The sequence below is a fragment of the Dipteris shenzhenensis genome, chromosome 16 (genome assembly GCF_047967505.1).
Source record: "Dipteris shenzhenensis isolate YYH24624 ecotype China chromosome 16, Dip_SZ_1.0, whole genome shotgun sequence".
Classification (NCBI taxonomy): Eukaryota; Viridiplantae; Streptophyta; class Polypodiopsida; order Gleicheniales; family Dipteridaceae; genus Dipteris; species Dipteris shenzhenensis.
The window spans coordinates 18,028,372-18,055,480 of NC_141611.1; the positions used below are offsets into that span (position 1 = coordinate 18,028,372).

Genomic DNA, 27,109 nt, shown 5'->3' on the forward strand with positions numbered 1-27,109 from the left:
CAAATAGTAAAGCACTGAGGGGACATCCTTGCCGAACAGAACAACCAAGAGTCCAGGTTGTAGAAATATCCCCTGAAAGTATGCAGGCAGCTTTACTATCTTGATATAGCCAATCGATAACTTGCTGCATTTTTGTGCCAAATCCCAAGGCTTGCATAGTTGATGAAATAAAGTCCCATTTAACAGTATCAAAAGCTTTGGCAATATCAACTTGCAATAGCAAAACATCCTGCTGCATATATTTGGCATATTCAATTCCAACATAAGCATAAGCAATGTTATCTGTGATATGCCTACGAGGAACAAAACCATATTGCGCAGGATGCAACCCATCATGTAAATAGCCTTTTAGCCGATCAACAATCATTTTGGTAGTAAATTTGTAAATGACTGGCATAAGCGTGATAGGTCTCCAATCAGCCAAAGATTCACAAATCTGCTTTTATGCTTCAAAAGAGGCCAATATTCTAGAAAAAACTCAACTGTAAGACCATCCCATCCTGGAGATTTCCATCTACCACAGGATTTGATTGCATCTGACAATTCCCTCTCAGTAAAAGGTTCCTCCAATTCCAAAGCTTGAGTAGTGGAAATAATAGGAGAAACATGCTGCAAAAGTAAATCTCTTGCGGACAAAACCTGCTGCGAGGGAGGATCTGCAGAACCAAACTGCTGAGAGAAATGATGTAAACAAACAGCAAGCTGTGACCGTGATGTAGTCCATGAACCATCAGGTAGAAGCACCCTGCAAATGCTTGTTTTTAATCTCTTCTGATGCAAGCTTTTAAAAATTTGTTTGGAAGAGCAGCCTTTATCTGTAAAAGCTCTTTGTCTTGCTCCAGTCTCCCATTTAGCTAGTTTCGTGTGATCATTGATTTGAAGACAATGTTTAGCTTGGCATAGTGTTGTTTGCTCATGCAAGGACAAGGGACGAAAATGATTGAGTTCAGTGAGGTCTTGACAAGTCAATTTGGCATGAGCAACAGTTTCCCTCAGAGTCTTCATGTAAGACTTGCCATAACCTCTAATTACAACTTGCATTTTGGAAACAAAAGAATCCCGTGCATTATCAATATCAAAGTGGCTCTGAGAAGACAGAGATTGATATGCTTCAGTAACCATTGCCTTGAAAACAACATGTTGCAAATAGCTATTGTTGACAATCAGATGTCGCCTTTGAGGTAGTCTATCATCTGGCATATCATAAAAAGATAACCTCAACCATAACGGTGCATGATCTGAATGCACAAAGGCATAGTCAATCCACATTTTGCATGTAAAATCATCATTTTGTTGCAGAGCTACACTATACCAGCGATCCAGACGTGCCTGATAAGAAGAAAGGGCATTATGTTGGAAAGTGTATCTTGGTGACAAAGGCTGCAATTCCTTCCAAAGATCAACCAAATCAAGATGCATTAGTAATTGAGACCATGCATGCCTTTCAAGGGTTAACATATGAGTATTTCCGGATGTATTGTCACCTTGTTGCGGGGCATTATTGAAATCCCCACATATAAAGGCATGATATCTCCATGGATATCGTTGCATGGCATCCCAAATTGCACTTCTATCCCGAGAAGATTGAGGTGCATAGACAAAAGCAAATTCAAACCCCTCGCCTTGAATGATGCATTGAAGAATAATCCATCTGCCTTGATTGTCATTTAAAGCAATAATTGGCTGAAGCTCATGCTTAATCAGAAAGACTACACCTGAGAAAGAGTGCTCCCCAGCATAGAAGATATCATAGCCACATTAATGACTTGTCTTTCTTGCATAGACATGTTGATTGTGTTCTTGTAATGCCACTGTATCAGGCTGAAATTTATTGATATACATACAGCCACACAGATTTCCATTTCCTACTGTCACACATCCCCTGAACATTAAGTGTAAAGCATTTGATATGAGCAGTCATATTTACAGATATTTATAGGAGAGAAACAACTATGTACAGCAGCAACCTTCAGGATGTCAACCCTGCATTTCTACCTCAGGGTTAGGGTCTCTTCCCTGAGAAAAAACATCCGCTTGAGGAGTAGACAGCAAAGTAGCAACCTCTTCTTCAGGGAAGAGGGTTCTGCTAGCTGTCACGGCAGCCCATGTGATCCCAATTCCTGAATTGACCTCTGGAGAGTTTCCACTGGAAGATGCACCATTCCAAGTGCGAGGGTGTGGAGGTCGTCGAACATAAATAACTTTTCTTGGACTTTGCCATCCATCAATTGGAGTTTTTGGTCCTTTTGTTGAGGGTTGAATAGCAGGAAGTGAAGGGGAAGAAGCAGTCCCATTTGAAACCACTGGAGCTTTGCCTTTATCCTGATTCACAAAAAAGTGTCTATTACCTTTATTTTTATTCCCAATAGAGGCAGGAGCATCCTTATTGGGCATCTGAACAGGCAAAGTGGCAGGAGGCATTTTATGTTGACTCATTGGACATTGCGAAGCCATGTGCCCAAATTTTTTACATTCAAAGCAAGCCCCTGCAAATAATCCCCATTTCAATTTATAAAACGCACTTCCCTGTCAACATTGTTCACCTTGACTGAATAAGACTCTAGTGTGGGATTATCAGTATCCCAGAGAATGCAAAATCGATTAGAGTTGCCGTTAGGCCTCGGTGGGCAAACCACTTTGCCTAAAGTTGTTGCAATTTTAGACAAGAGTGAAGCCATGCATTGCGGGAAGTCTACAACTTCAACCCAGACCGGACATCTGTGTCGGATCAAAGCCTGAAAATCCCTTGTGGGAGACCATGGCAAAACGTGCACCATTTGCTGCCCAAAAAAGAGTGGCGAATGTTCCAAAAGCATTTGCCTGTGAATCTCATCTACCATAATGACCTCAAAAAAAACTCTGGCTACATAGCGTACCTTTCGAACAAACGAGCCAGCCAGTGTGCGGGTCAGCCAGTTGCCTACCTCTGCAGCAGGTGGCATCCGACTTGGGAAAAATAAAATAACTGCATTTTTGGCATATCCTCTAACTGGATCCACAATTTCATCCACTTCAACCATGAGACCAACCGATGGAACAGAGTCTTTCCACTCTTTCCTTATGTCTGCAAATTCTTCATGCATGACATCATAAACCAGTTGTGTTTCAACAGAATCATGCACTGGGTCATGCTAACCCTCAGCCTGCTTTTGCTTTTTGCATTGAACCGATCGATCCTTTTGAAAAGTTTTTTCATAAGAGTATTCAGCCATGTCTTCTGAAGAAGATGGAACCCAAAAAGGGGGGTACCCGTAAAGTGATAACAGAGAAAAAACAGTCCCAAAAAATAGGCCACAAAGAAGAAGAAAATAGTGTATTTGCAAGGAGAAGAAGGGGAAAGAGAGATTTAGGGATTTAGAGAGAAGAAAATACAAGTTCTGTAGAAGAAAAAGAGAAAAAAACCAGTAAAAGTTCCAAGATGAACTATATTTCAGAAAAAGAAGGGAGATTCTGGCGATGGAACGAGTACACAGGACCCAGAAACCAAATAGGGGAGAAAGGGGAAGAGAGAGCCTTCAGAACCAGCGTATAGATGCAGTCCGTGAGCAAAACCCTGCACAAAAGTGACCCAGGAGCAAGGAATCAACTGGCAGCAGCAGCCTGAGCAGGGCGGGACAGGCCGTACAGGTCCGTACACCTGTATGGAAACTGTACGGAGCTATGGCGGGCTGTACGGCAGGTAATTAATGCCCCAAAACACCTTTTTTTGTACTCTGATATGGCGCAGCAAGTAGCTGAGGCAAACGGGCTGGTCTGAAGAGGCTAAGGAGCTGATGGGAAGGTTGGAGCAAGGGCTGCAGGTCCTCTCTTTCTCTCCCCTCTCTCTCACACACACTCCTGTTGAACACACACAAACACACACTACTGCGCGAACACACACACACACACACAGGTCCAACAGCAGCAACATCAGTTCCACCAGTTGGAGTAGGAGTTGTTCCAGAAGCAATCAGAGTAGCTGAAGCTCCAGCAATCCCGCCCCCCCCCCCCCCCCCCCGCCCCCCACCCACCCACCCACCCACACACACACACACACACACACACACACACATATATAGAAAGAAAGAAAAAGAAAGAAAGTTTATTAAAGTCTTCGGAAGACCGGGGTCTATGAGACTGTGAAAATCCTGATACAACGAGCTGTGGTAGTGGAGCTACTAAACGAGCGTCCATACCAATGCAAAATGCAAAATGCCAAAAATGCAGAATGGCAGTACTAAGTCCTAAGTACAACATAGTCATGTCGGTGGTCGACTATATATCAATCTCAGCATCATCATCAATATCATCATCATCCCCAGCAACAGCAAGATATCAGGATGGATGAGGCAGTGGAGGCATGAAGTTGGCAATAGAGTGCTGTTGGCCACTCAGAGGTGTGGTCCTGGCACGTCTCTTGGTCGTAGCTCTACGTCTAACCAGGGCTACTGTGACCCCCGTCGGTCGGGCTCCAACTCTAAACAAGGAGGGGATGTCTCCAAGTGTGATCTGTGTGTCGACCCTCTGTCTGAGCTGTCGGGTCACGGGCTCCAGGTCACGGTCATGTCGAGGCCTCGTCTCGTTGGGGTCCATGTGATCTAGCTGAAAGAACTCCGTGATAGAGCTCTGAGAGGGATCAACTGAGGAAGAAGTCTGCTCCTGTCTTCGTGCTCGGAGTATCCTCTCGCGGTGTCTAAGTGCCTCATGAATGAAACCTGCCAAACACCGCTGGTTTGGGTAGGAGAGGAAATGGGCTAAAATCCCATAACTATCTCTGAAGAGGCAGTGGAAACGTCCTCGGATCTCATAGTACACAGGACACCTCCTCAGTCTCAACCTCCTGTATGTCACATAGTGTGCATATGCGCCGCTCCCTGGGTAGTCGCTCTGCTCTGCCGCTCTCGATGCGAAGTCTGTGTGAAGAGACCCGGAACTGCCCAAGAGAGATCCTCATCGAGTGGGGTAGGTGAATGTGTGTGTATCCTGGTGGGTCAATGAAACCCTCCGCTGTGATATGTAAGAAGTGATCTCTGTAGAAGCTAAGCTTCACTGGGAGTTCACTCGGTTCCAACCAGGTCCGAAAAGTGTGTAGCTGTAGTAGATCCTCACGGATAACCTAGTTGACCTCGTGTGATAAGAGGGGAGAGAACAGAGCATCCATGCTATACTGGAAGGGAGGTAGTCTATCCATGTGGAGCCCTAAGCGCTCAAACCATCTCTCTGTACATGCATACCAGCACCTCTGGTCTCCTCCTGCTGCAAGTGCCATAGAAGAGGATAAAGCTATCCATGGTAGCCTGCTACGCCTCGAGGTATAATCCCCATATTCCCTAACTCGGTACAGATATGTGATGACCTGAAATGCAGCATCTAGCTGTAAAGGGGGTGACCCAAACTCAGCCTAGCGAGAGAGAGAGAGAGAGAGAGAGAGAGAGAGAGAGAGAGAGAGAGAATTGATTATATATCTTTATAATAATCATACATATATAAAATAATACATATATGTGCACACACACACACACACACACTTACTTTTTTTTTTTGGTGAAATCTTTGATTGATTATATTATATGAGTAGCAATCTCAAAAAAAGGTGCTACAATTACATCAACTGAAAATTTCAGTATATGCCAAAAAGACCTCATGATCTATGTAGCGGGTCTGCAACCAATTAAAGAAAGATTGCTGCAGAGAACGCCTAAAAAAGCCAAATAGAGAGAAAGTAGGATCACCAAAGACTTTACAATTCCTATATGTCCATAAAGTCCATAGTGCCCAGTAGCGAACCCAAATGAAGAAAAGATGAAACTCCGGTTTGGATGGATGAAACCCAAATAGCCAGAAGAACTTCCCAAACAGAACAGATGGGAATCTCGCTCGCAGGTGCTGTCAAAGCAGATCAAAAAACTCACGAGAGCACGGACAATGCCAAAACAAGTGAGGCACAGTCTCCGAAGAAGCAGAACATCTATGGCAAAGTGCAGGAGCAATGTGTCGATAAGCTAATAGCTGTCTAGATGGAAACACTTCCAAAAGAACTCGCCAAAAGAAAACCTGTTGCCGAAGCGGTACTTTATAGGCCCAAAGTTGCTGTAATCTTTTCATCCACCACTTGGCTGGGCGATGCATTCGCCAAACAGAATCACCTCTCTCTGAAACCCAAGGTTGAGGCAAAAGGATTTTATACAATGCAGGTACAGTAATCTGAGATAGCCTCAAAGGATGAGAAGAGGACCCTGGAGAAGTCAAAGTCCAATCTTTCAGTCGGGGTCGTGGAGTTCCAAAGGAGGAATCAGAACAAAGGGCGAAAGCATAGAAGTAATTTGTCGCCACAATGAGAGCCCAATCCATATGTAGTGGTTGCTAGAGAAAAGGGGAGCACAGTACCAGCATCATCTATAACATCAGCAACCGAGGTGATGCCTTTAAACAAGACAAAGTAGGAACGTCGAGGTTCCTGTAAAGCCAAGGGAGGCTGAAAGACTTTCGACCAGTGAATGCTTTCAGCTCTCAAAGAATTCCCAAGCAAAGATTGCCGTCCATTCCATTCCAGATGAGAAAGAACATGCTTCCAGTTAAGAAGCAAGCGGGAGACAAAAGGGCATCCAGGCAAAGTGCCATCAGTGCAGCCAAAAAGGAAATCCAGTGATCGAGTTGCCAATGACCAAACGCAGAAATACTGATATGAGTGACTAGAGTCCTAATCATGAGAGCCCAAGGCTGATCACCTTGCAGAAATTGCAGCAACATTTTTCCCCTGTGGGCAAGAATATGCACATGAATATCTGTGATGTTCAATCCACCATGCATCTTGGGAGAACAAATGTGATGCATCGAAAGCAGCCTAACTTTTTCTGCCATGTTTGGATCGCCAGAAGAGTTCCATAAAGACAAACATGAAAGATGTAAGATCTGCCTTAGTGAACATGATCAATGGCAAGTAAAATTGAATATATGCCACAAGGATGGATTGCACTATTCGAAGACGAACGTGCAAAGGCCAGGTTGCCAGTTTCCAATACTCAAGCTTTTTCCTAAGCTTAGCCAAAACCCAATCAGTTTGTGTGTGAGTGAGTTTTTACCCCAAAGGGTAACCAAGATGACGAACAAACTGAGTGGGTGGAATGATATCCCTGGGCCGTACTTAGACTTCTGAAAATTAACATGAAGACCAGCTGCCAAACCATAAATAGAGAGGGCCTGCATCAAGGCACCAAGATCATGGGGCGTATTCTTCGGGGTAAAGAAAGAATCATCAGCATAAGCTTGAGCAACCATGCTGCGATTAGCATCCAATTCCAAGCCATGATGTGATCCTGTAGCCCCAAGATGATCAATATATTGCAGCATAGGATGAGTAGCAATGGCATACAGTAAAGCACTGAGAGGGCATCCCTGGCGGACCGAACAACGAAGAGTCCACTCATTAGAGATATCCCTAGAGATAATGCAAGCCGCATTGCTACACACACACACACACACACACACACACACACACGTAAATATAGATATATGTTTTTGTGTGTGTGGAAATCAGGGTCAATTGTCCCTCCTATAGTCCTCCATATGAGGAGAGCACCAATGTAGGATTGGGGGATCTGAGAGTCTACTATATATATATATATATATATATATATATATAGAGAGAGAGAGAGAGAGAGAGAGAGAGAGAGAGAGAGAGAGAGATTTGATTATATATCTTTATAATAATCATACATATATAAAATAATACATATATGTGCACACACACACACACACACACGTTTGCGTGCGTAAATATAGATATATGTTTTTGTGTGTGTGGAAGTTAAGGTCAATTGTCCCTCTCCTATAGTCCTCCATATGAGGAGAGCACCAATGTAGGATTGGGGGGTCTGAGAGTCTACTATGTGAGCGTCAGGTTTGGATGACACATGGGTTCATCTAGGTGGAGGGAAACATCCACTAGATAGCCATGTAGGCAGCACTGTAGGCTGCCACACAATAAAGGACTTATGTGTGTGGATGGCTCTGCTCGGCACCACACCATCTCCTACACCTGCTGGCATCCTTGATGTACCCGACCAGACCCGAAATACTGCTATTAACTTTGTGTGATGCCTCTATCGGCTCTTATTGCCATGCAAAGTCTTCCAGCATGTGTGTATTTGGCAACACCTGCGTAGGCCTTGACAGCAGCCACACAATAGATCCATTTGCCTCGTGGATGCTCTAGGAAGACTTGCCATTGATGTTCCATCCCAATAGTACCATTTGTATGGTCTTGTATCTTCTTCCATTGAAAGCCAAGTGCAGCCCTCCAATCCAAGACCTGAACGTTCTCAATTGCTATGAGGAAGTCGACTGATTTGGTCCTATTGATTCTAGCCTTGGATGCCAAGCAATACAACTCTAGGGTTCTTTGGACCCCCTCTAGGCTTTGTGGTGTGCCCTCCAAAGTAGTGCCCTGTCATCTGTAAACTCTGAGTCCGGCAACTCCTGCTCCTGGCGGGTCGGGAGCTGCATCCCAGTGAAGCCCACCACCTGGGAGCGTAGAAGATAACTTAGGGCCTTTGCCACAAAGAGAAAGAGGAAAGGAGCACTTAGGGCCTCTGCCACAAAGAGAAAGAGGAAAGGAGCAAGAGAGCAACCCTGCCATACTAAGCGGAAAGGGAGAATGCCTCCAAATAAGCATACGCCTGGCACTCCCCATATACAAGGAAAAGATCCATCTATCTTAGAAACCCATCCTCAGCATGGTGACCTCCAGAAAAGGCCACTGCACCCTATTCATGAGCCTTCTCGGAATCCAAAAGGACTACGATAGGATGAGATTCCTCTTGGGTATTGGAGATATAGGGTCAATGCCCCAGCTGTGAGGCCCCAAATGAACAAAGCTCAGGGGCTTGACACCTACATAGGCATGCGGGTAGATGGACATATAGGGTGAGACTGCCATGTGGGCAGCAACATGGCTGATCCCATGGGCAGCAGACCATAGTCCCTTGTTAGGGTTTATTTGGGGCAGTCCGGGGCTGGAAAGAGCCCAAACAAAGGGCAGAAGGGCTGGAACAGTGCATGTTAGAAAGATTAACCCCTAAAGCAATGACCTATGTAATAAGGGTTAGGGGCATTTTTTCCTTTTAGGGACTTCCCCGGAGGCTCACGCTAGGGTTTTAGGGTTTTGTCATGTTGACTGCCCTCTTGTAGTTCATTCTTGCAATCTCATTTCAGCCGAGCTCCACGTTTTCGAGCTCTCCACCCACATAAACTCTCACATGTGGTATCACAACACCACCCCTTGCTCCCATGCACCTCCCCTTGGTTCTTGCACCCTTCTGGATGATTTCTATAACAAAACTCGATTTTTGTTGCAAAAGTTACCACTATCCAGCAGGTATTTTATCAGCTGCCCTGTTTCTTGTCAATTGGAGTGCTCGTGGGCGTCATTTCACTCATGAATACCAAAAGATGATTGCAAAATAGAAGAAAGAGTCTGGTATGCTCTCCAGCCACACGAATGTAGGAATGGATGGTGATGGTTTGGCCTTCTTCACATGCAGTTATGATGCCTCTTGGGATCCACACACATTCAATGTCAATCTAACTACAGATATATGGGATTTTGGTAGCGGTGCATCTAGACACATCACGTCCAGGGAGCGGACATTTTTGACATGCTATCATGTGCTCCTGATGGCAAGAAAGTATCCCATGCCAACAACTCTTTTTATCTAGGTGAGGGATTGGTGAGATTTTGCTTACAGCTGTTGATGGCTCTAATCTCCACATTCATGATGCTTTGTTTGTCCTTGGGATAAAGAAGTTGCTTTCAGTTTCCTCATTCACTAGAAGAGGATTTCATGTCATTTTTGAGGATGATGACAAATGTACGATTCATGACCGTGGGAGTGATTATGAATTGGTGTCAACAGGTACACTTTGTTGTGGTATATTCAGCTTGATCCATGTGAGAAAGAGCACAAAGTGCAAATTCAGTTTCTACATCCACCTCGGCCATGTGGCATGCTAGGTTTGGGCATGTAAGCTTTGGTAGTCTTTTGTTTTTGCAGAAATTTCAGATGATAGATGCCTTACCTCCTTTGGAAGCTCCTCTTAAGCATATATGTGAGGGGTGTTTTCTTGGAAAAATGCATAGGTTCTCATTTCCTAAGGATGGTGCAGTTAGGGCTGCAAAGAATTTGCAACTAGTTCATAGTGATTGTAGTCCTATGAGGACATAGTCTCTTGGAGGTCACTTCTATTTTGTTACTTTTATAGATGACTTATCAAGTTCACTTGGGTCTTTGCACTCAATAAAAAATCAGAAGTGTTCGCTGTGTTTAAACATTTAATTGCTTTGGTGGAGAATCAATCTGGTTTAAGGATACAGACCCTACGTTGGGATAGATGGGGGGAGTGCATGTCCAAGGAGTTAGGTGAGAAAGGTATAATACATCAATGCAAGGCCCGCTATAGTCCTTAGCATAATGGAGTGGCTAAGTGGAAGAAAAGGTCATTCATGGAAATGGCAAGGTGCGTGATTAAGGCCAAAGCACTTAAGGTTATGACACCGTATCAAGCTTGGTATGAAAGAAGACCCAATGTCAGCTACGTCTATACACATGTAGCTTTGGAATTGAGAGGAAAGCTTGATGAGACAAAGCTGAGAAATGAATACAACATTGAAAGCAAGGGTTACAGACTCTACAATCTTGCTACCAAGAAGGTTTTCTCTTGTAGAGATATTATTTTTGCTAATAAATCAGATTTTCCCCTTGCTGTATTCGACAAAATTCAGGGTTCATCAGATGCATTTGAAGGGCTGCAGCCTACTCTTTTGATACTGGAGCTGATTTGTCTGTTGAAAATCAGAATTCGCTGTGGGATTCTCAAGTTGTGGTCAGCCTATGGCTGGTCTTGTCACTCAACAAGAAGTTGAATGATGGTATGGCACAGGAGAGTTCAGCAATACAGGAAGCTATGACAGTCCCTTGCTGGCTGCTCTATACTCAGGAGAGCAAGCTTTCTGAACCACTTCTTGGCCGCACATGTCGTGACACTATGGACACTGAGGATGCCAACTGTGTTGATTCAAGCTTGGGCCAGTAAAATTTGTTGGAAATGGATGAACCCGATTGTTTTGATGATGCATGTGATAATGCGTATTGGATGCAAGCTATGCAAGCGGAGATGGAATCCATTTAGAAAACCGCACTTGAGGATTTGGTGGAATTGCTTGAGGGCAAGAAAGCAATAGGTACAAAGTGGCAATATAAGCTGAAACACCTCTTCAAAGCGTTTACCTCTAAATGAAATTTGAATATTTCTCTGCAAACTAATACTTGACTCCCAAGTTGAGTCTTTCTCAAACCCTAGCCTTCCACTTGACTTTGAACTCCGTAATTAACTTATTCTTGAGTTTACTTTCCTAGAAATTGATAACTCTTTTAGGTTCATGTGGAACATAGGTCAGTCCTCAACTTCCATAAGTTCTTGGGTGAGACTAGACTATCTCTAGCCCCCAATGCCTCTTTCAGTCTATTGACATGAAAGACCGGGTGAAGTTTTACATGTGGAGACCATTCTAGTTTCTAGGCGCACTTGCCCTTTCATGTGCCCTTGCCCTTTCATGTGCCCTTGCCCTTGTCTTGTGAAACAAAGGCTTTGTCACCGATCTGTCGAGCTTCCTCTCTCGAGCTTCATCCTGCAAAAGTAGGGACACTAACTCCTGGTGGTGATTGTTGCCCTGCATTCATGGTTGTCACAAAACCTTTATAACTCCTGCGGAGCATGCCATGCAAAAGCCTAGCTATCCGTTTGCTGACCAGTTGCTAACAGGTGATCCCTCACCACCTTCATTTTACCTCTATTGTGTCCCCCTCCTCCATATGCATGTTGTAGAGATCCATCTTTAGGTCGAGGATTCTAGCTGCGTTATTCAACTTATACATTCCTTTAGAATGGTCCATGCTTGAGCTACCATGTCCTCCATCTGAATATGAGGGAGAACCAAGTCCGCAATCGTGCCAATGATCACGGCCAAGGCCTCTCATCATGCAGTCCCCAATCTCTAGCTACATCAGGATCTGCTGGTATTACCACTACCCCGGCAGCATTCTTTTATCAATATTTTAACATTTTCGTTTTGTGGTTACATTATAATGAGACATGCGAGTGGGGAATACAGTAAGCTGAGTTTTGAGAAGTAAATGTTTTAACTTTTCCGTTTCCTAGTTGTATTGCATCGAATGAGACATGTGGATAGGGACTACAGTAAGTTGGAACCATCCCCTCCCTTCTAGCTCCTAGGTGGAAAGGTAAATTTACCATGAGGCTCCTTGGAAGGCACTTCTGTCTACCTCTTTAGTAAATGTGCTTTGTCAACTCTTCTAACCTTTTCCTTGGGAGTTCTATGCCTCTTTTGCAGTATTGATGCAAGAGCTTCACTTGTATGGATTCTTTTGGGTAGCTGTGTGATTAAAGTGTGATGTATACATGTGCGAGCCTTGAGGACATATATTTATAGGAAGATTGGCATCCAATGTTTGGTGTTGATTTAGGCCTGGTACACATAATGGAGAGGAGGATGGCTGGCTATCGTGAGCTGGAAAAAACAGTCTGTTTTCGGTTTAAAATGTTGAAATTTTAGATTCATTCGGTAATACATACAATGTGATCAATCCCATATGGCGAAATGGGGAACAATATTTTCTTTTCTGGATTGTGTTAATTGCCCACTTGTGTATCATTGCAAGTACATAAGTGTAGTTATATGAAAGATGTTTTTGCTCTGATTTTTTTTCAATTATTTCCATGTGTATTGGATATCAAACCCTCTCAAGAGTCTGAAGATATTTTGACTCTGTAAAGTATGTGGAAAAATGAAGTTACGTGATGTTCTTGTAAAAGTGAAGGTTCTTGAATTGTAAAGACCTGCTCGCACTGATGTTAGCCATTGGTTGGCACCTTTTGTGCTTATTACAGGGGTTACAACATTGTGTGGTTGCGTTGTTATCAAGGTATGATAATTGTACGACTGATTAAAGGCTATTTTAATCTAGAATCATCTGTCTCCTTTCCAACCACTAAATAAATGCTGCTGTTACCTGCTTGTAGGTGCTTCAAGAAAACATGGCAACCTTACGTCACAGTCCCATGTTTTGGAGAGATATCTGTGCTCACTCTTGTGGTCTCTCCATTCTGCATAGCAATGGCTATCATATGGGCCTTTCATCGGCATGCTTCATATGCATGGACTATTCAAGACATCTTTGTAAGTATTTGGCAACCTGTCTTATTTACTCAGTAAATAGATGAATTTTTTCAGTGGAATTTTCCTCCTCTGATCGTTATATATGCAGCATTCAATGCAGTCTAAAGTGATACTTTGAGATTTTGAGAAATTTGGGTGTTCTATAGGTTTGAGTCGATCAGTGAAGCACACTACCAATTTTGCTCAAGGCATCAACTACGGTGTTGCTAGATTTTTTTCAATATAGATCTTGAAATCAAACAAGAGTAGATCCATAGGATAATGTTAATAAGATATAGCTCTTTCTCATGTGTTGTCCACTTATACTGTGGCTCGGTTAGCATTTTACTCTCAAGAGCTACCGTTGTACCGTCCTGGAAAAATGCTGCACCAACAGCATAGTCATTGACATCCGCTTCAACCACGAATGGTTTACTAGAATCCACAATTTGCAGTATAGGAGCTGATGTCACCTCATTTTTGAATTGCTTAAAACATGCATCAAGCTCCTCACTCTGCACAATTGGCTTGTACTTATTGTACTTTACTTTTTTTATCCCTTTAGACAAGTCTGATAGAGGTAATGTTATCTTAAGAGAGAATTTGACCTCGGTAATCATTCTCAAAATAGGCCATTCATGGTCAATACGGACGTCATCAATGGAAATAACGTGCCCAAGGTAAGTGAGTTCATGTTTCAAAAGTTCACACTTGCTCTCTTTTGCAAAGAGTTGCTCTTTTCGAATTATAGATAGCACTATCCACAATGGCGTTCATGCTCTAAAAAAGTCTTGCTGCTGTAAATCAAGATGCCGTCTAGAAAGACCACACAAACCTTCTTGCTTGGGTCTTTAGCCCCTTAGCATATTTGCCCATTTCATATGCTTCTCGGAAAGTTTTGTCTGAGTCAAAAAATATCTTAGACTTTGGTGATCGGTTTTAACAGTAAAATTTGCACCCAAAAGATAATGCTTCTATGTATGGATGGCATGAATTACAGCCAATAACTCTTTCTCATAGATTCTCAGAGCTCTCTCTGCATCCCGGAGTCTCCTACTCTCATAAGCCACTACGTGACCATTCTGATGCATGCAGCCCCAACACATTCCCCACAAGCATCACAATCCACATCAAATGGCTGATACAAATATGGAACTATTAAGATTGGCTCTATGGTCAGCCTCTCTTTGAGTGTGAGGAATGCTGTCTTTTGCGGAATTCCCTATCTGAAAACTGCATTTTTCTTAGTAAGATCGTGGAGTGGAGCGGCTATATCCGCAAAATGCCTGATAAATCTTATGTAGTAAGAACATAGGCCTATGAAACTTCGAACTTCATGCACAGATTTCAGCTGTGGCCATTCCATTCCTAAATGGCACGGATCTTTGCCGGATCCATCCGTATCCCATCTTTGGATATTATATGCGCCAAGTAATGGATCTCTTTCAGAAAGAATTCACTTTTCTTGCTGTTTGCATAGAGCTGATGATTTCTCAGCTCTTGAAACACTGTAGCTAAATGTTCCTTATGCTCTTCTTCTAACTTAGAAAAGACAATTATGTCATTGAAGAAGGTACCAGTGAACTGTCTGTAGGGTCGGAAGATACGATCCATCATCCTATTGAAAGTAGCTGGGGTATTAGTCAACCCAAAAGGCATCACCAGATATTCATACAACCCAAAAGTAGTGCGGAACGCTGTCTTGTGTACATCCTGAGGCTGTATCCTCACTTGGTAATCGAATCAGCCCCTTGGACAACAAGTCTTGCACTTGAGTCATAATCTCCTCTCGCTGAGTTGCACTAACTCCGTATGGGGGCCTATTGGGTGGCTCGCTGCTAGAAATGAGTTCTATGCCATGATCCTCAGGTCTCTCAAGGGGTAGCTTCCCTGGTAAAGTGTCAGAAAAACAATCTTTAAAAATTTCAAGAAACTGAAATTTATTCTGATGTGCCTCACTTATTTCAGCATACATTTCCAAAGCTGAAACTGCAGACTTTATTTCTTTTCCAACAGAACTATTTGATACAATGGGAATAGTTTCCCATCTATTCCTAGCAACCACACGATGTACTTTGCCCCTATGTACAAACTCCAGCACTCTTTGAGGAAGACTCAACTTCACTACCTTGCGATGAAACCAAGGCATACCCAAAACTACATCATGATGTTTCAGTGGAGAAATGAAGAAGTCTTCCTGATCCACATAACTCTATACATGAAGACGGAGCTTCCCTATCAAGGGAGTGACTGGCACAAGGTTCCCACCGAACATCTGGTTGGCATCCAAAGCCCTGCCCAACTCCTCCGTCTTTATTCCCAGCATCAGGGCTAGTAGATCCTCTGATATAAAGTTATCAGTAGCCCCTGGATCAAATAAAATCAGGGCTTGCTGGTCTCTGACTTAACTACATGATAGCAGCAATTGTCGTTCCTTTGGGTTTGAAACATGGCCCAGTATGTCAGGAATTCCTCCTGCCATTGGCTTTTGCGGTCCCTGTGTCTTCTTTGCCTCTTTTCCCTTCGGAGTTGAAGGCTTTTCTGGGCACTGGGCAGCCACATGCCCCTCTTTGCCGCATCTGAAGCATTTACCCTCTTTCTTGAAAGTTTCAATCTGTTCAGGGTTAAACTGTGGTCTTCCCTTATAGGGCTTTTGTACTTGGTTTCCCCTCGGCTTTTGAGGCTGAAATCCCCTCTTCTGAGCCTTGGGAAACTCTCTTGTTTCGTTCCCGCATGTTGGGTCAGCAGACAAGGATGTATCTCAAGTTTATGGATAAAAATCCAAACATTTCAATTGGGTAGAGGATCTTTGAGCACTGTAAGCCCTGGTACATCAAGAAACTCAGACATGAATGTTTGTTGTTGCAAAACATACATAGACTTTGACCTAAAGCAGCAAGGTATGAATGACTTGAGATCTCGTCGTGTTGGAGCATTGCTCCATGGGGTTTGATGCCCATGTCTCCGTGATGAATGCACACTCTATAGGCCACATGGATCCTCATCATGTGTTGCAAGGGAGAGCAGGTTTTGTAGCCTAAGGTCTTTGTGGGAGCCAATGGTTTGTCCAAAGGGAGACCATGAGTGGCACCACATTGAATGCAGTAATCCTGCCTGTAGTGAAGGCACACTAGTAGGATCCTACATGTACATGAGACTAGCCACATTGGCTGAATGCATGAGATCTGATATTTCTTTAGTATCTTTAGTGTTCACTTGGGCCTGTATCCTGGGAGTGAGTCCAGCCCGGTACTTCTTGAGTTGAGTCTTGTCAGAAATTTTCTTGAAAGGCAAAACCTACAAGTATGCATCCCAAATTTCTGGTCGTAAGTCTCAACTGTATCTTGTGCTTCCATATGAATGCTCTCCCAACCAAGGACATGACCCCGGAACTGTTTATAGAAAGCTTTCTTGAAGTCCTTTCATTTCCTTGGAGCTACATAGTTGGCTGTTTTAGCTATCCACCATGCACTGACTGTACCAGTCAAGTGTAAACCAACCATACGGAGCTTTGAGGACTCACTGAAATTTTCCAGGCTGAAGGCAGCATCAAACTGCCTTATGAACTTCATTGCCTTTTCAGCTTGGCTGTGCTGGCCATTGTAAGTGGCAAATCTTACTGACTTCCCACCGTCCTTGAATTTCCAGAAAGTGGTGATGTCTTCGTTGCTTAAATCCGTCGGGCGCCCGTGGCTTCACGACACCTATGCAGCTTGCTTACACCATCACGAGTTCTGTCGTGAATTCGCCTCGAAGCTTCTATTCATGGCTAGCGTCACGTCACACATTATCTGGCTTTCCACGACACCACCGAGGAATCCCCAAATGATTGCTTGATTTTGATCGACTCTTCAAGTCAACCTCCAACTCGCTCCCTCTTCAAGAGAATCCAATCTTGCAACCTCTTGCAGTGCAGCTTGCACCTGCTCGCCCACACAATTACGGCAACAGCATTTTTTCTCCACAACTAGCGTTTGTTTGTGATTGTCTAGCTCCATTTTGCCGTTCCTCTGCACTTGGGCGCAGCGCTTACAGTAGGAAGAGCTCGAACCGTCTTGCGCGCTCCAGGCAACCCAACACTATGTATTTCGTGGCAATAGCCTCACTGCCAACAAGGCCTTTTGCAAACAATTTCATCAATGCTTTGTTTGCCCGAATCGTCAAAGCCTAAAAAGGCCTCGATTGAAAGCTCTGATACGAATGCAATCCTCGTAGATGATTTTTTGCAAAGACTCTCTCCTTTGCTCTCTCTCTCACTCTCCCTCTCTCTACAAACACACTAGGGCCCAGGACAAACGTCGGGCTGGACCTCCCCAAGGTTTTTTATTCATAATGAGAGTGTCTGAGTACATAGTTTGTGAGTTTTGGGGAGATAGAGAGCAAGAGAGAGTGAGCTGAGAGCTGAAAGCTTGAAAGCTTAGTTGCAATAGAAGAGTGTGAGAGTACAATTGAAAGAGTGAGAGGTAAGGTTTTGTCCTAGTGACAAAACCTTAGTAGGTACTAACCATAGTTAGTGGACTAACTGCAGTTAGGGGGAAAAACCTCTTAAAGAGGGAAAAGTGCCCCTAACTAGCTTATCAAATTACATTGGTCACTGCTGAATTATATCTATAATTCTAACACCCCCCTGCGGTGCCAATGTCATGTACAAGGCTGATCAATCACCAAACGGATATCACAAAGATCATACTGATCTCTCCTGCATGCAACTTCTCTCTGACGTAGTGATAGTGAACCTCAATGTGCTTCGTGTGAGCATGAAACACTAGATTCTTTGCCACTACAATGGCACTCTGACTATCAGTGAGAATTGGAGAAGGACCCTCCAATGACAGATGAAGGTCAGCAAATAGACGTCGCAGCCAGACACATTCAACTGTTGCTGTGAAAGCTGCCCTGTACTCAGCTTCACATGATGAGGTAGCCACTGTAGATTGTTTCTTGCTCAGCCAGGAAATGCAAGATTTACCCAAAAAGAAACAATTGCCACTAGTGGACTGCCTAGTGTCATAATCACCAGCCCAATCTGAATGACTGTAGGCATGCATCTGCAAGTCACCCCCCCTGGGAAATAACAAGCCAAAAGACTTCGTGCCCTGCAAATAACGGAAGATGCGCTTAACTGCCTGCCAATGCATAGTTTTTGGGCTGTGCATATACCTGCTCACTTGAGATACTGCAAACTGAATATCAGGTCTAGTGTTGCAGAGATATATGAGGCATCCAACAGCCTGACTGTAAGATGTGGCATCAACTGATTCTCCTGCACCATGCATTGTGAGTTTCAGCCCCGGCTCCATGGGAGTGGCTATGGGCTTACAATCATGCATGTTAAATCTGTCCAAGAGTTTCTGCACATACTTGGACTGAGACATAACAGTGCCATGTCTCTCTTGAGAGAACTGGATCCCCAAATAAAAGTGAAGCAGCCCTAAATCTGACATGTCAAAGGTGGTCTGCAAATCAGCTTTGAAATCTGCAATATTATCTTCATTGGACCCTGTGAGTAGTAAGTCATCGACATAAAGAAGGATGACTAAAATTTCCCCCCCCATCCATCTTGATGTAGAGGGTGCTCTTAGTAGGACTATTGTGCAGCCCCTTGCTGGTCAAAAAGGCATGAATCTTGGCATACCATGCACGAGGGGCCTGTTTCAACCCATACAAAGCTTTGTTTAGCTTGCATACCTGAAGTGCATTTGCTGTAATTTCAAAGCCTGGAGGTTGTTTGACATAAACCTCTTCCAACAAGTCTCCATTTAAGAAGGCTGTTTTTATGTCCAACTGATGAACATTCCACTCAAAATGTGCAGCCATTGCAATAACAGATCGGATGGTGGTCATCCGGGATGTAGGAGCAAAAGTCTCCTCATAATCTATGCCCTTTTTCTGAGCATAGCCTTTAGTAACCAGCCTTGCCTTTTATCTGTCAATGGAGCCATCTGGCTTCCGTTTCACCTTGAAAACCCATCGTGTGCCAATGGCATGTTTACCTGGTGGCAAGTCTACAACATCCCAAGTCTGATTTTTCTTAATGGACTGCAACTCATCGTGCATGGCATTCATCCAATGCACATTGTCCTTTGCTTCTTCGAATGTTGCAGGCTCCTCCTCATCGAGAAGAGTACTTGCATATGCTGATTCCACTGAATAAGCACCTTCTATGTGTCTTGCTGCACTGCGAGTCCTGTCAGGTAATGGAGCATCAATCTTACTCTCCCTGAGAGTCTGTAACAGCCAGTTTGGGACTGTTTTTGCTGCATGTTTGTCTGCAATTTCTTGCTGAACCACCTGTTCCACTGCCTGTGGAGGTGGCAAGACATCTTGTGGCTGAACTGGAGCATCGGGAGGTGGCTGTAAATTCTGATTTGCATCAGAAATATCAGCAGGGGAACCCAAGGCAATGGGTAGCAACCCCTCAAAAACATCCTCTGAAGAAGAAGGCAAGTGAAATTCAGCCTGAGTGTGAGCTGAATTTTCTGCAAATATCACATCTCTACTGACAATGATCTTGCGTGTAGCAAGATTGTAGAGACGGTACCCCTTGCTTTCTGCACTGTACCCAACAAATATGCACTTAATTACCTTATCTGACAACTTATGCCGAAATTCAACTGGCACATGAGCATATGCAAGGCATCCAAAGACTCGGAAATGATCCACTGAAGGCTTTCTCCCATTCCAGACCTCATAGGGAGTTGTTGTTTTCAAAGCCTTAGTGGGACACATAGTGTTCCCATTCTGGCTTGAAGGTCTGATGTAGTTGGCACACATCAGACCTTCAAGCCAGAATTTGTGAGGCATGTGTTTGCTTTTCAGCATACATCTGTCCATCTCCATAAGCTTGGCCATTTTGATGAGGGGTCAGCCTCACTGTGAGCTGATGCACAATACCCTTGCCTTTCAGAAAAGCATCAAAATCTGTAGACAAGTATTCCCCACCTCTATCTGTGTGCAATGTCTGTATCTTGAGTCCAGTTTCATTTTCAACCATGGCTGAAAAGTGTTTAAACACCACGAACACTTCTGATTTGCGTTTCAGCCCAAAGACCCAAGTGAAATTGGAGTAATCATCAATAAAAGTAACAAAGTAGAGATGACCACCCAATGATGGAGTCCTCATGGGACCACAGACATCACTGTGTATAAGCTGTAATTTGCGGACAGCTTTAACTGAATCATCCTTTTTGAAGGGGAATCTATGCATCTTGCCTAAAATGCACCCTTCATAGGCATGTGGAGGAGGTATCTCAAGAGGTGGCAATGCATCAACCATAGAGTGCTTTTGAAGCGTCATCAAGCTGTTGTAATGCATGTGGCCATATCGGGCATGCCATAATTTTGCATTCTGCATGGCAGCAGTAGGAGTAGAAACTGCAAGAGCATGGGCTGCTCTTTTCTCAAAAAGATCAACCTGAAAAAGCCCACGCAGCAGAGTACTAGATAATCTCAAGGCATAATCATTTTCCCTGTCTCGGACAGCACATTTGTCATCCTCAAAGATGACCTGAAATCCAGCACTGTTAAGAGTGGACACTGAAAGGAGATTCTTGGTGATAGGAGGCACATATAAGACATCTGAAAGTCTAAAAACTGAGCCATTAATGGCAGTGAGCTCAACTCCTCCTGTGCCACGTATTGAATATGACGAGTTGTTGGCACAAGTGACTTTCTTGCCAATGGGAGGAGGATGCAAGGAAGTAAAGAGACACTTCCTAAAAGTGATATGCTTGGAGGCACCGCTGTCAAAATACCAAGTATTCAGTGTTTCATTGACACTGAAAGCTGATGCATCCGTAGAGGGGTCATAACTGCAAGTCAAAAAGGCATGTGTATCATCATTACAAGTGGCTGTACTATCCCGAGCATCTGAAGCAGCCAGCCTAGAATCTGAAATGCAAGATAAAAAGGCATAATCCTGTCCAACAAAGTTGGCTGCAGCATCCCCACTGTCAGATGCATGAGGAGCTGAATCTGAAACAGCCATACTGGAGCTGTTTTTCTTCTCTTTTGCAAGCCTTTTCCTGCATTCTGCAATGTGATGACCTGGCTTTTTGCAGTAATGACAAAAACCCTTCTTCTTCGGCTTACTTGCATCATTTTTAGCCTTTTGTGAAAGCTGTCCTGACCCATTGGAAGGCTGATTTACTGATGTCTTTGCCTGTCCCTTTGTTTTTTACTTGAACTTTGAGAGCATAGCTTGTTCACGTGCACGTGAAGCCAAGTTTTTCCTGGTCTGCTCTTTCTGAAGCAGAAGTCCTATCAACTCATGAAAGGTGAGAGGATTTGCACCCCCCCTCAATGATAAGTTCAGCAAGGTATGAAAGCTGAGATAAGACTGAGGAAGAGAATTCAGAGTGGTGGTAATCATCTCTGAATTAGGAATAATCTCATCTATGTTCAATAATTGCTCTTTGAGATCCTGTAGCTTTGTGAGGTGGACTGACATGGAGTCACCTTCTTCCATATGTGTATTACTTAACTCTCTTTTCAAGAAAGATACCCTTGCATCTTTCCGGGCTGCATACATGCTTTCTAAGATATCCCACGCTGCCTTCGAGGTCTTACACGACCGGATATGCGGAATGATAAGTCTTTTCATTGAAAGAGAGATGCATGACAAAGCTAAGGCATCCCGTGAATCCCATCTCTTCTGCTATGGAGTAGTGGTTATAGCTGCACCAACAACTTGTTCTGCAGCTGCACCCTGTGCATGACCTCTTCCACCTCCTTGCTGAGGAGGGGTATTAGGTGCCATACCTGCTGGTCTGATCTCACCCCCATTCACATAATCCCATAGATTGCGAGAAATCAGAATATTGTGTACCATAAAACTCCAGAGGGAGTAGTTGGTACCATCCAACTTGTCTTCCTGTGAAAGACCACCGAACTGGAAATCATTCTGATTTTGCTAGGCCATATCTGAGAAAGAGATTTTAGCAGATACAAGACTGAATTCCCTTACTGGGAATGAAATGCACAACTCCCAAAAAACACAGCCAAGCACTGGCTGTAAATGCAACTCAGATTTCTGCACTTGCACTGTCAGAAATCTGTCCAAGCATCAAAAAACTCTCCAGAATCTGCCAAAAGTGCTGCAAAACACTTCAAGAAAGGCAGTATAAACTTAAATCTCCAAAATTGCTCTCCCAACACAAAAGCCCCAAAATAGGCCCGAAATGGCAACCAGAAAGGGGCAGATTGATCAAAAGCCCCAAATGTTGCAAGAATTACTCTCTGTCTGCAAAAGCCCCAAATTTCACTGCGAAATTGCAGTGTAATCACAAAATCCCCAAATTTCTTCAAGAAATTGTACTGCAAAATTGAAAGCCCTAAATTTCGAGCTTGAAATTATCTGCCAAGTCCCAAATTTTGTCTGCAAGATTACAAGCAGAACCAAAAAGCCCCAAATTTCTGGAGCAGATTCTGCAACTTGATTGCAATGTCTGCAACAAACAAGATGCCCCAAATGTACTCCCAAAGAACTAAGCCAAACAATGGCTGTTTGCAAAATGTGCCTGCCAAAGATCATGTGCAAGAAACAGCTTGTGCACAAGTACAACCTGTACGGCCAGGTACGATTGATGTACGGATTGCAGGTACGAGTGGTACGTATGGCGATGACGCAGGTATGGCTGCAGGTGTGAGTAGGTACAGCACGTACGGCAGGTACGCATTGGCACAGCAGGTACAGTACAGGCAAACAGATCTGCGGATCAGGTACGTATGGCGACAAGCTGTACAGCCGTACGGTCGCGAAGTACGACGAGATTGCAAGTACGGCACTGATGCAAAAAGGTACGGCGACGTACGGATGACGATGTAGCAGGTACGATTGGTACGGAATACGCAGGTACGGTAGGTACAACAGAGTACGAGCAGGTAGTACGAGCAGGTACGAACGAGTGGCGCAAGTGCAGTACGAAACTATACGTTGTACAGACGATCTGTACGGACGACGATTGTACGGATGGCGTGCTCCAACGGGAATGCAGCGTACAGACGGAATGCAACAGGAGGAGGAGCATGAACTATCCAGGCAGGAGGAGCTTGGGCTGGGAGCAGGAGCTCAACGAGGCTCTGATACCAAATGTGAGTTTTGGGGAGAGAGAGAGCAAGAGAGAGTGAGCTGAGAGCTGAAAGCTTGAAAGCTTAGTTGCAATAGAAGAGTGTGAGAGTACAACTGAAAGAGTGAGAGATAAGGTTTTGTCCTAGTGACAAAACCTTAGTAGTCACTAACCATAGTTAGTGGACTAACTGCGGTTAGGGAGAAAAACCTCTTAAAGAGGGAAAAGTGTCCCTAACTGGCTTTAAGAATACCTCCAACTAGGTCAACTGCGACCTAGTAAGTCACCTTGGGGTGCACTAGTGCTTCCGGTTAATAATAATGACACGTCTATGCGCTTGTGTGTAGCCCATAAGAGTCTAAATAAACTCAAGATCAAGAACAAGTTCCTTTGCCAAGGATGGATGATCTCATCGATCAGCTTTGGAGAGCCAAGTATATATCTAGATGAATCCAGGAACATGCCCAAACTCATCCTCTAAAAAGATCGCATAGTGTAGTTTCAATCTCATGATAGTCACTCATAAGATCGAAAACCATAAACTCCATCATGCATAGCAAGGACTAGCTACTATGACATCCCCACTACAATGTAAATATCCTAAGTCAAAGTACAGTTGACCATTTATCTGATCATAATTAAAGAGTTTTCATATGTGTTAATTATGGTGAAAGAGTTCTTTTAATGGTCAAACTACGGTCAAAGATACTTGACTCTGGTCAAGTAAGCCTGATTTCGGTCGGGGAGACTTAGTTGAGCCTCAGGTGAATCATCACTCCAAGTGCTCCGACTAATTGAGCAAGTCACCTCGGTGCCTCAAGTATAAGTTTCAGCCAGTTGATCGTCATCACAATTCACAATGATACGGAGCAATTGTAGTCCATCCACACACTGCTCACCCAACTTTGACGTGTCAATGTGGGCAGCCATAACCATAACTGAAGTATTGTTATCAGGGAAACTAGCATCAGAAAATTTAACTACATTTCTGTTTTTCAGGACAACAACATACTTTCATCATTATTGCATGAGAGGATTGCTTCATACTGGTGTTTATTCGAATATTACAACAAATTATTATTAAAAAATAATTTGGGTTTGAAAACACACTAGAAAGCATCCCATTCACATGTTTGCAACTAAATGAGACATTTCCAAAGCTGAACAGAAGTGTTGCCCAATTTGGGCAAATGAATTCACATTAGTAGGAGACACCATTTTTGCCATTGGCCCACAAAGACCACCTATTATATTGAAAGGGAATCACATAATTCAAATAATCAACATTTACAAGAGGGCTCTTCTTGTAGAACCACTCCATGCGCAACAAAATTTGTACCCTCTTTAATCTCATAACATGAAACAACAACTCCTCTAAGTAGTCCTAGATCTCTCCCACAAGAAGATTTAGAACCGCCTCTTCCAAGTCTCTAAAGCACCATGCACGAGATTGACAATGTAGTGGTGGCTGCTAGGAACCACTAGGATTCCAAGTCTCTGCACAAGAAGGCATCAATAACGTTAAGAGTACTCCCATCATCAAATAAATCATAAACTAGATGTCTATTGATCCAACCCACCATGTAGATCAAAATCTTGGGTTCTAAAGACATTAACATTGAAATTGCAATGCTTACAACTTGAATAAGAAGAAGAGACATCAAGACTAGCAATGTGAAAACAAATACCTAGAGTCTTCAACCAAGTGGATTATTGCTTTATCCTTACTACGGTTCAAAGGGCACACGCTCGACAAGTGACCAGGCTTGCTGCACTTCAAGCATAGTCCCTTTGCCCGAGCATAAGCATGCTCTAGCAAATCAAAACGTAAGAGGCCTCGAAGTCTGCTTAGTCTTTTTAGGCTTGGTGTTGGAGTTGTCGGCTCGGTGGCTCTTTTAGTTGTTTTTACTTCTTTGGCCTTTAACTTTGACCGGCCATTGAAGGTCTTGCATCCTTGTGTGCTACGGTGTTGTCATAGAGCTTTGCAACGTGAGTGCTTGATCAAGTGTCTCGAATTTATTACGCTTGATTTCATTTTGGTAGTCTTTTGATAGACTGTAAACAAAGAAGAGGCGAATAGTCTGCTAGCTAAACTTAAGGAATTTAGTTGTGATCTCCTTGAACTCTTGAATAAAGAATCCATATACTTTATTCAAGGTTTGAAGCTTCCAAAAATTGTTGAGGAGTGCACATACTTTGATGCATGCTCCTTCTTTTCATTTGAATATATATCAAACAAAAAGTACGGTATCCTTTTGTGTAAATGCTAGGATTCTTGACTCTACAGAGAACGTACTATTCATCTATTGGAACAGATTCGGCATCACCTGAGCATCGTTTTGGACACGTACACCTAAGGTGATGTACAAGGTCTAGGAGCTTCAAAGGTCTCTAGGATTCTTATTGATTTTAATAAGGTGTTGCATGCGAGAGACAACAACTAAACAATTAATACTAAATGCCGAATTTTTGGAAGTGGACATGCAAAAATTTATAGTTTATAAGCAACAAAATCCAAGGTACAAAGAACATGCACAAAATATATTGAGAAGAAAACACGAATAAGAAATAGCCGGGCAGTCTGATTGGAAAGACTCTCTTTCTTTGTGAGAGTTTGCTTAGAGCACTTAGCCACCTGATTCAGTCCACTCATGTTGATGTATGGATACCAGCCCAGAGCCTCATGGGTAGTTGGCTTGCAAAATGTCAAGATTGGCACTGCTGTTGGTTGGTTGCAAAATTTCAAGATTGGCACTACTGTTGATTGGTTTGCGTTTGCAAGTGCAACAAGATATGCTGCAGTTTACAAGGGAAAGCATAAAAAGTGGTTAGGTTAGAGTGTAGTTTTATGCTACTTAAAAGCGATCACGAGGAGTTTTGGCTAGTGGGTTTTCTTGAAGATCCCTATAGATTCTTAAGTAATTCGAATTGGTCAGTATAAAAACTATCTTCACGCTTTTGTGGTCCTTTCTTGATCCTAAAAAAGATCAATGAAGTGGATTACATGTTGCATTTACCCGATGGTGTTCCGGTACGCTAGGACTTTCATGTCAACATATTAAAAGAGAAGTTAGCTACTAGAGACAATTTAGTCTCTAAGGATGAACTGAGGATCTATGCACTTGTGTGCCCCTTGAAGTGGAATGTTTCTAGATTATAGGGATAAACAACTTAGAAAAAGGATTGTTCAAAAGCTAAAGCTTAAGTGGAAGAATCTCTCCAAAGGGGATAGTACTTGGGAAAGTATTGATTCTCTTCAGTGCCAATTCCCAGAGTTTATGTCTCAGTCCTGCTTTGAAATGTTATCTCCACGTCTGGACATAACCTAGCTAGTATTATGGAGGCTAGGTTAACCTAGGGTCACCTAGCTTAACCTTGGGATAGTTAGGACACAACTTATCCTTGGTATAGTTAGGGTAGTGGCTGAGATAGCTAAGACACCTTATGCTTGTATAAGTACGAATCTTACCTCACTTGGGACATTCTTGGGTGTGGGACCTCCTCAAGTACCCAGCTAAGAAGGAGCCCGTCAAGGCCTATGATTCCCTAATGACATCTTCTCAGAAGTAGGGCTGCGTGGTATGGGACACATGGCCTTACTTGGGAGATTTGGCCAGGGTTTTACCTGAGCTCTAGCTCGGGGGTGATCCTTGCGAGGATCTACAATTGGGTTGTGACACATCCTACACCATGTGTGTCCTTGCCTCTATGTTCTAACCTCAGGTGCTGTTTGTAGGGTAGCATGTGGATAGAGGATTGCGTAGAACCATTGTGCTACTAACGTCTACGAAAGACCAAATTATCTATGAGACTGAAAAAGAAACCAGAT

The 27,109-nt window shown here is 43.4% G+C and overlaps 1 protein-coding gene across 1 annotated transcript in view; it reads left to right on the forward strand.

Annotated features, from left to right (window-relative positions):
* LOC147892637 (signal peptide peptidase-like 2) overlaps positions 1-27,109 on the forward strand; it is a 72,539-nt gene that overhangs the window by 34,609 nt on the left and 10,821 nt on the right. The window contains exons 7-8 of the mRNA XM_087387776.1: positions 12,946-12,980; positions 13,078-13,234. Of these exons, the coding sequence (XP_087243902.1) occupies positions 12,946-12,980; positions 13,078-13,234 (192 nt within the window). The remainder of the gene's footprint in view (positions 1-12,945; positions 12,981-13,077; positions 13,235-27,109) is intronic.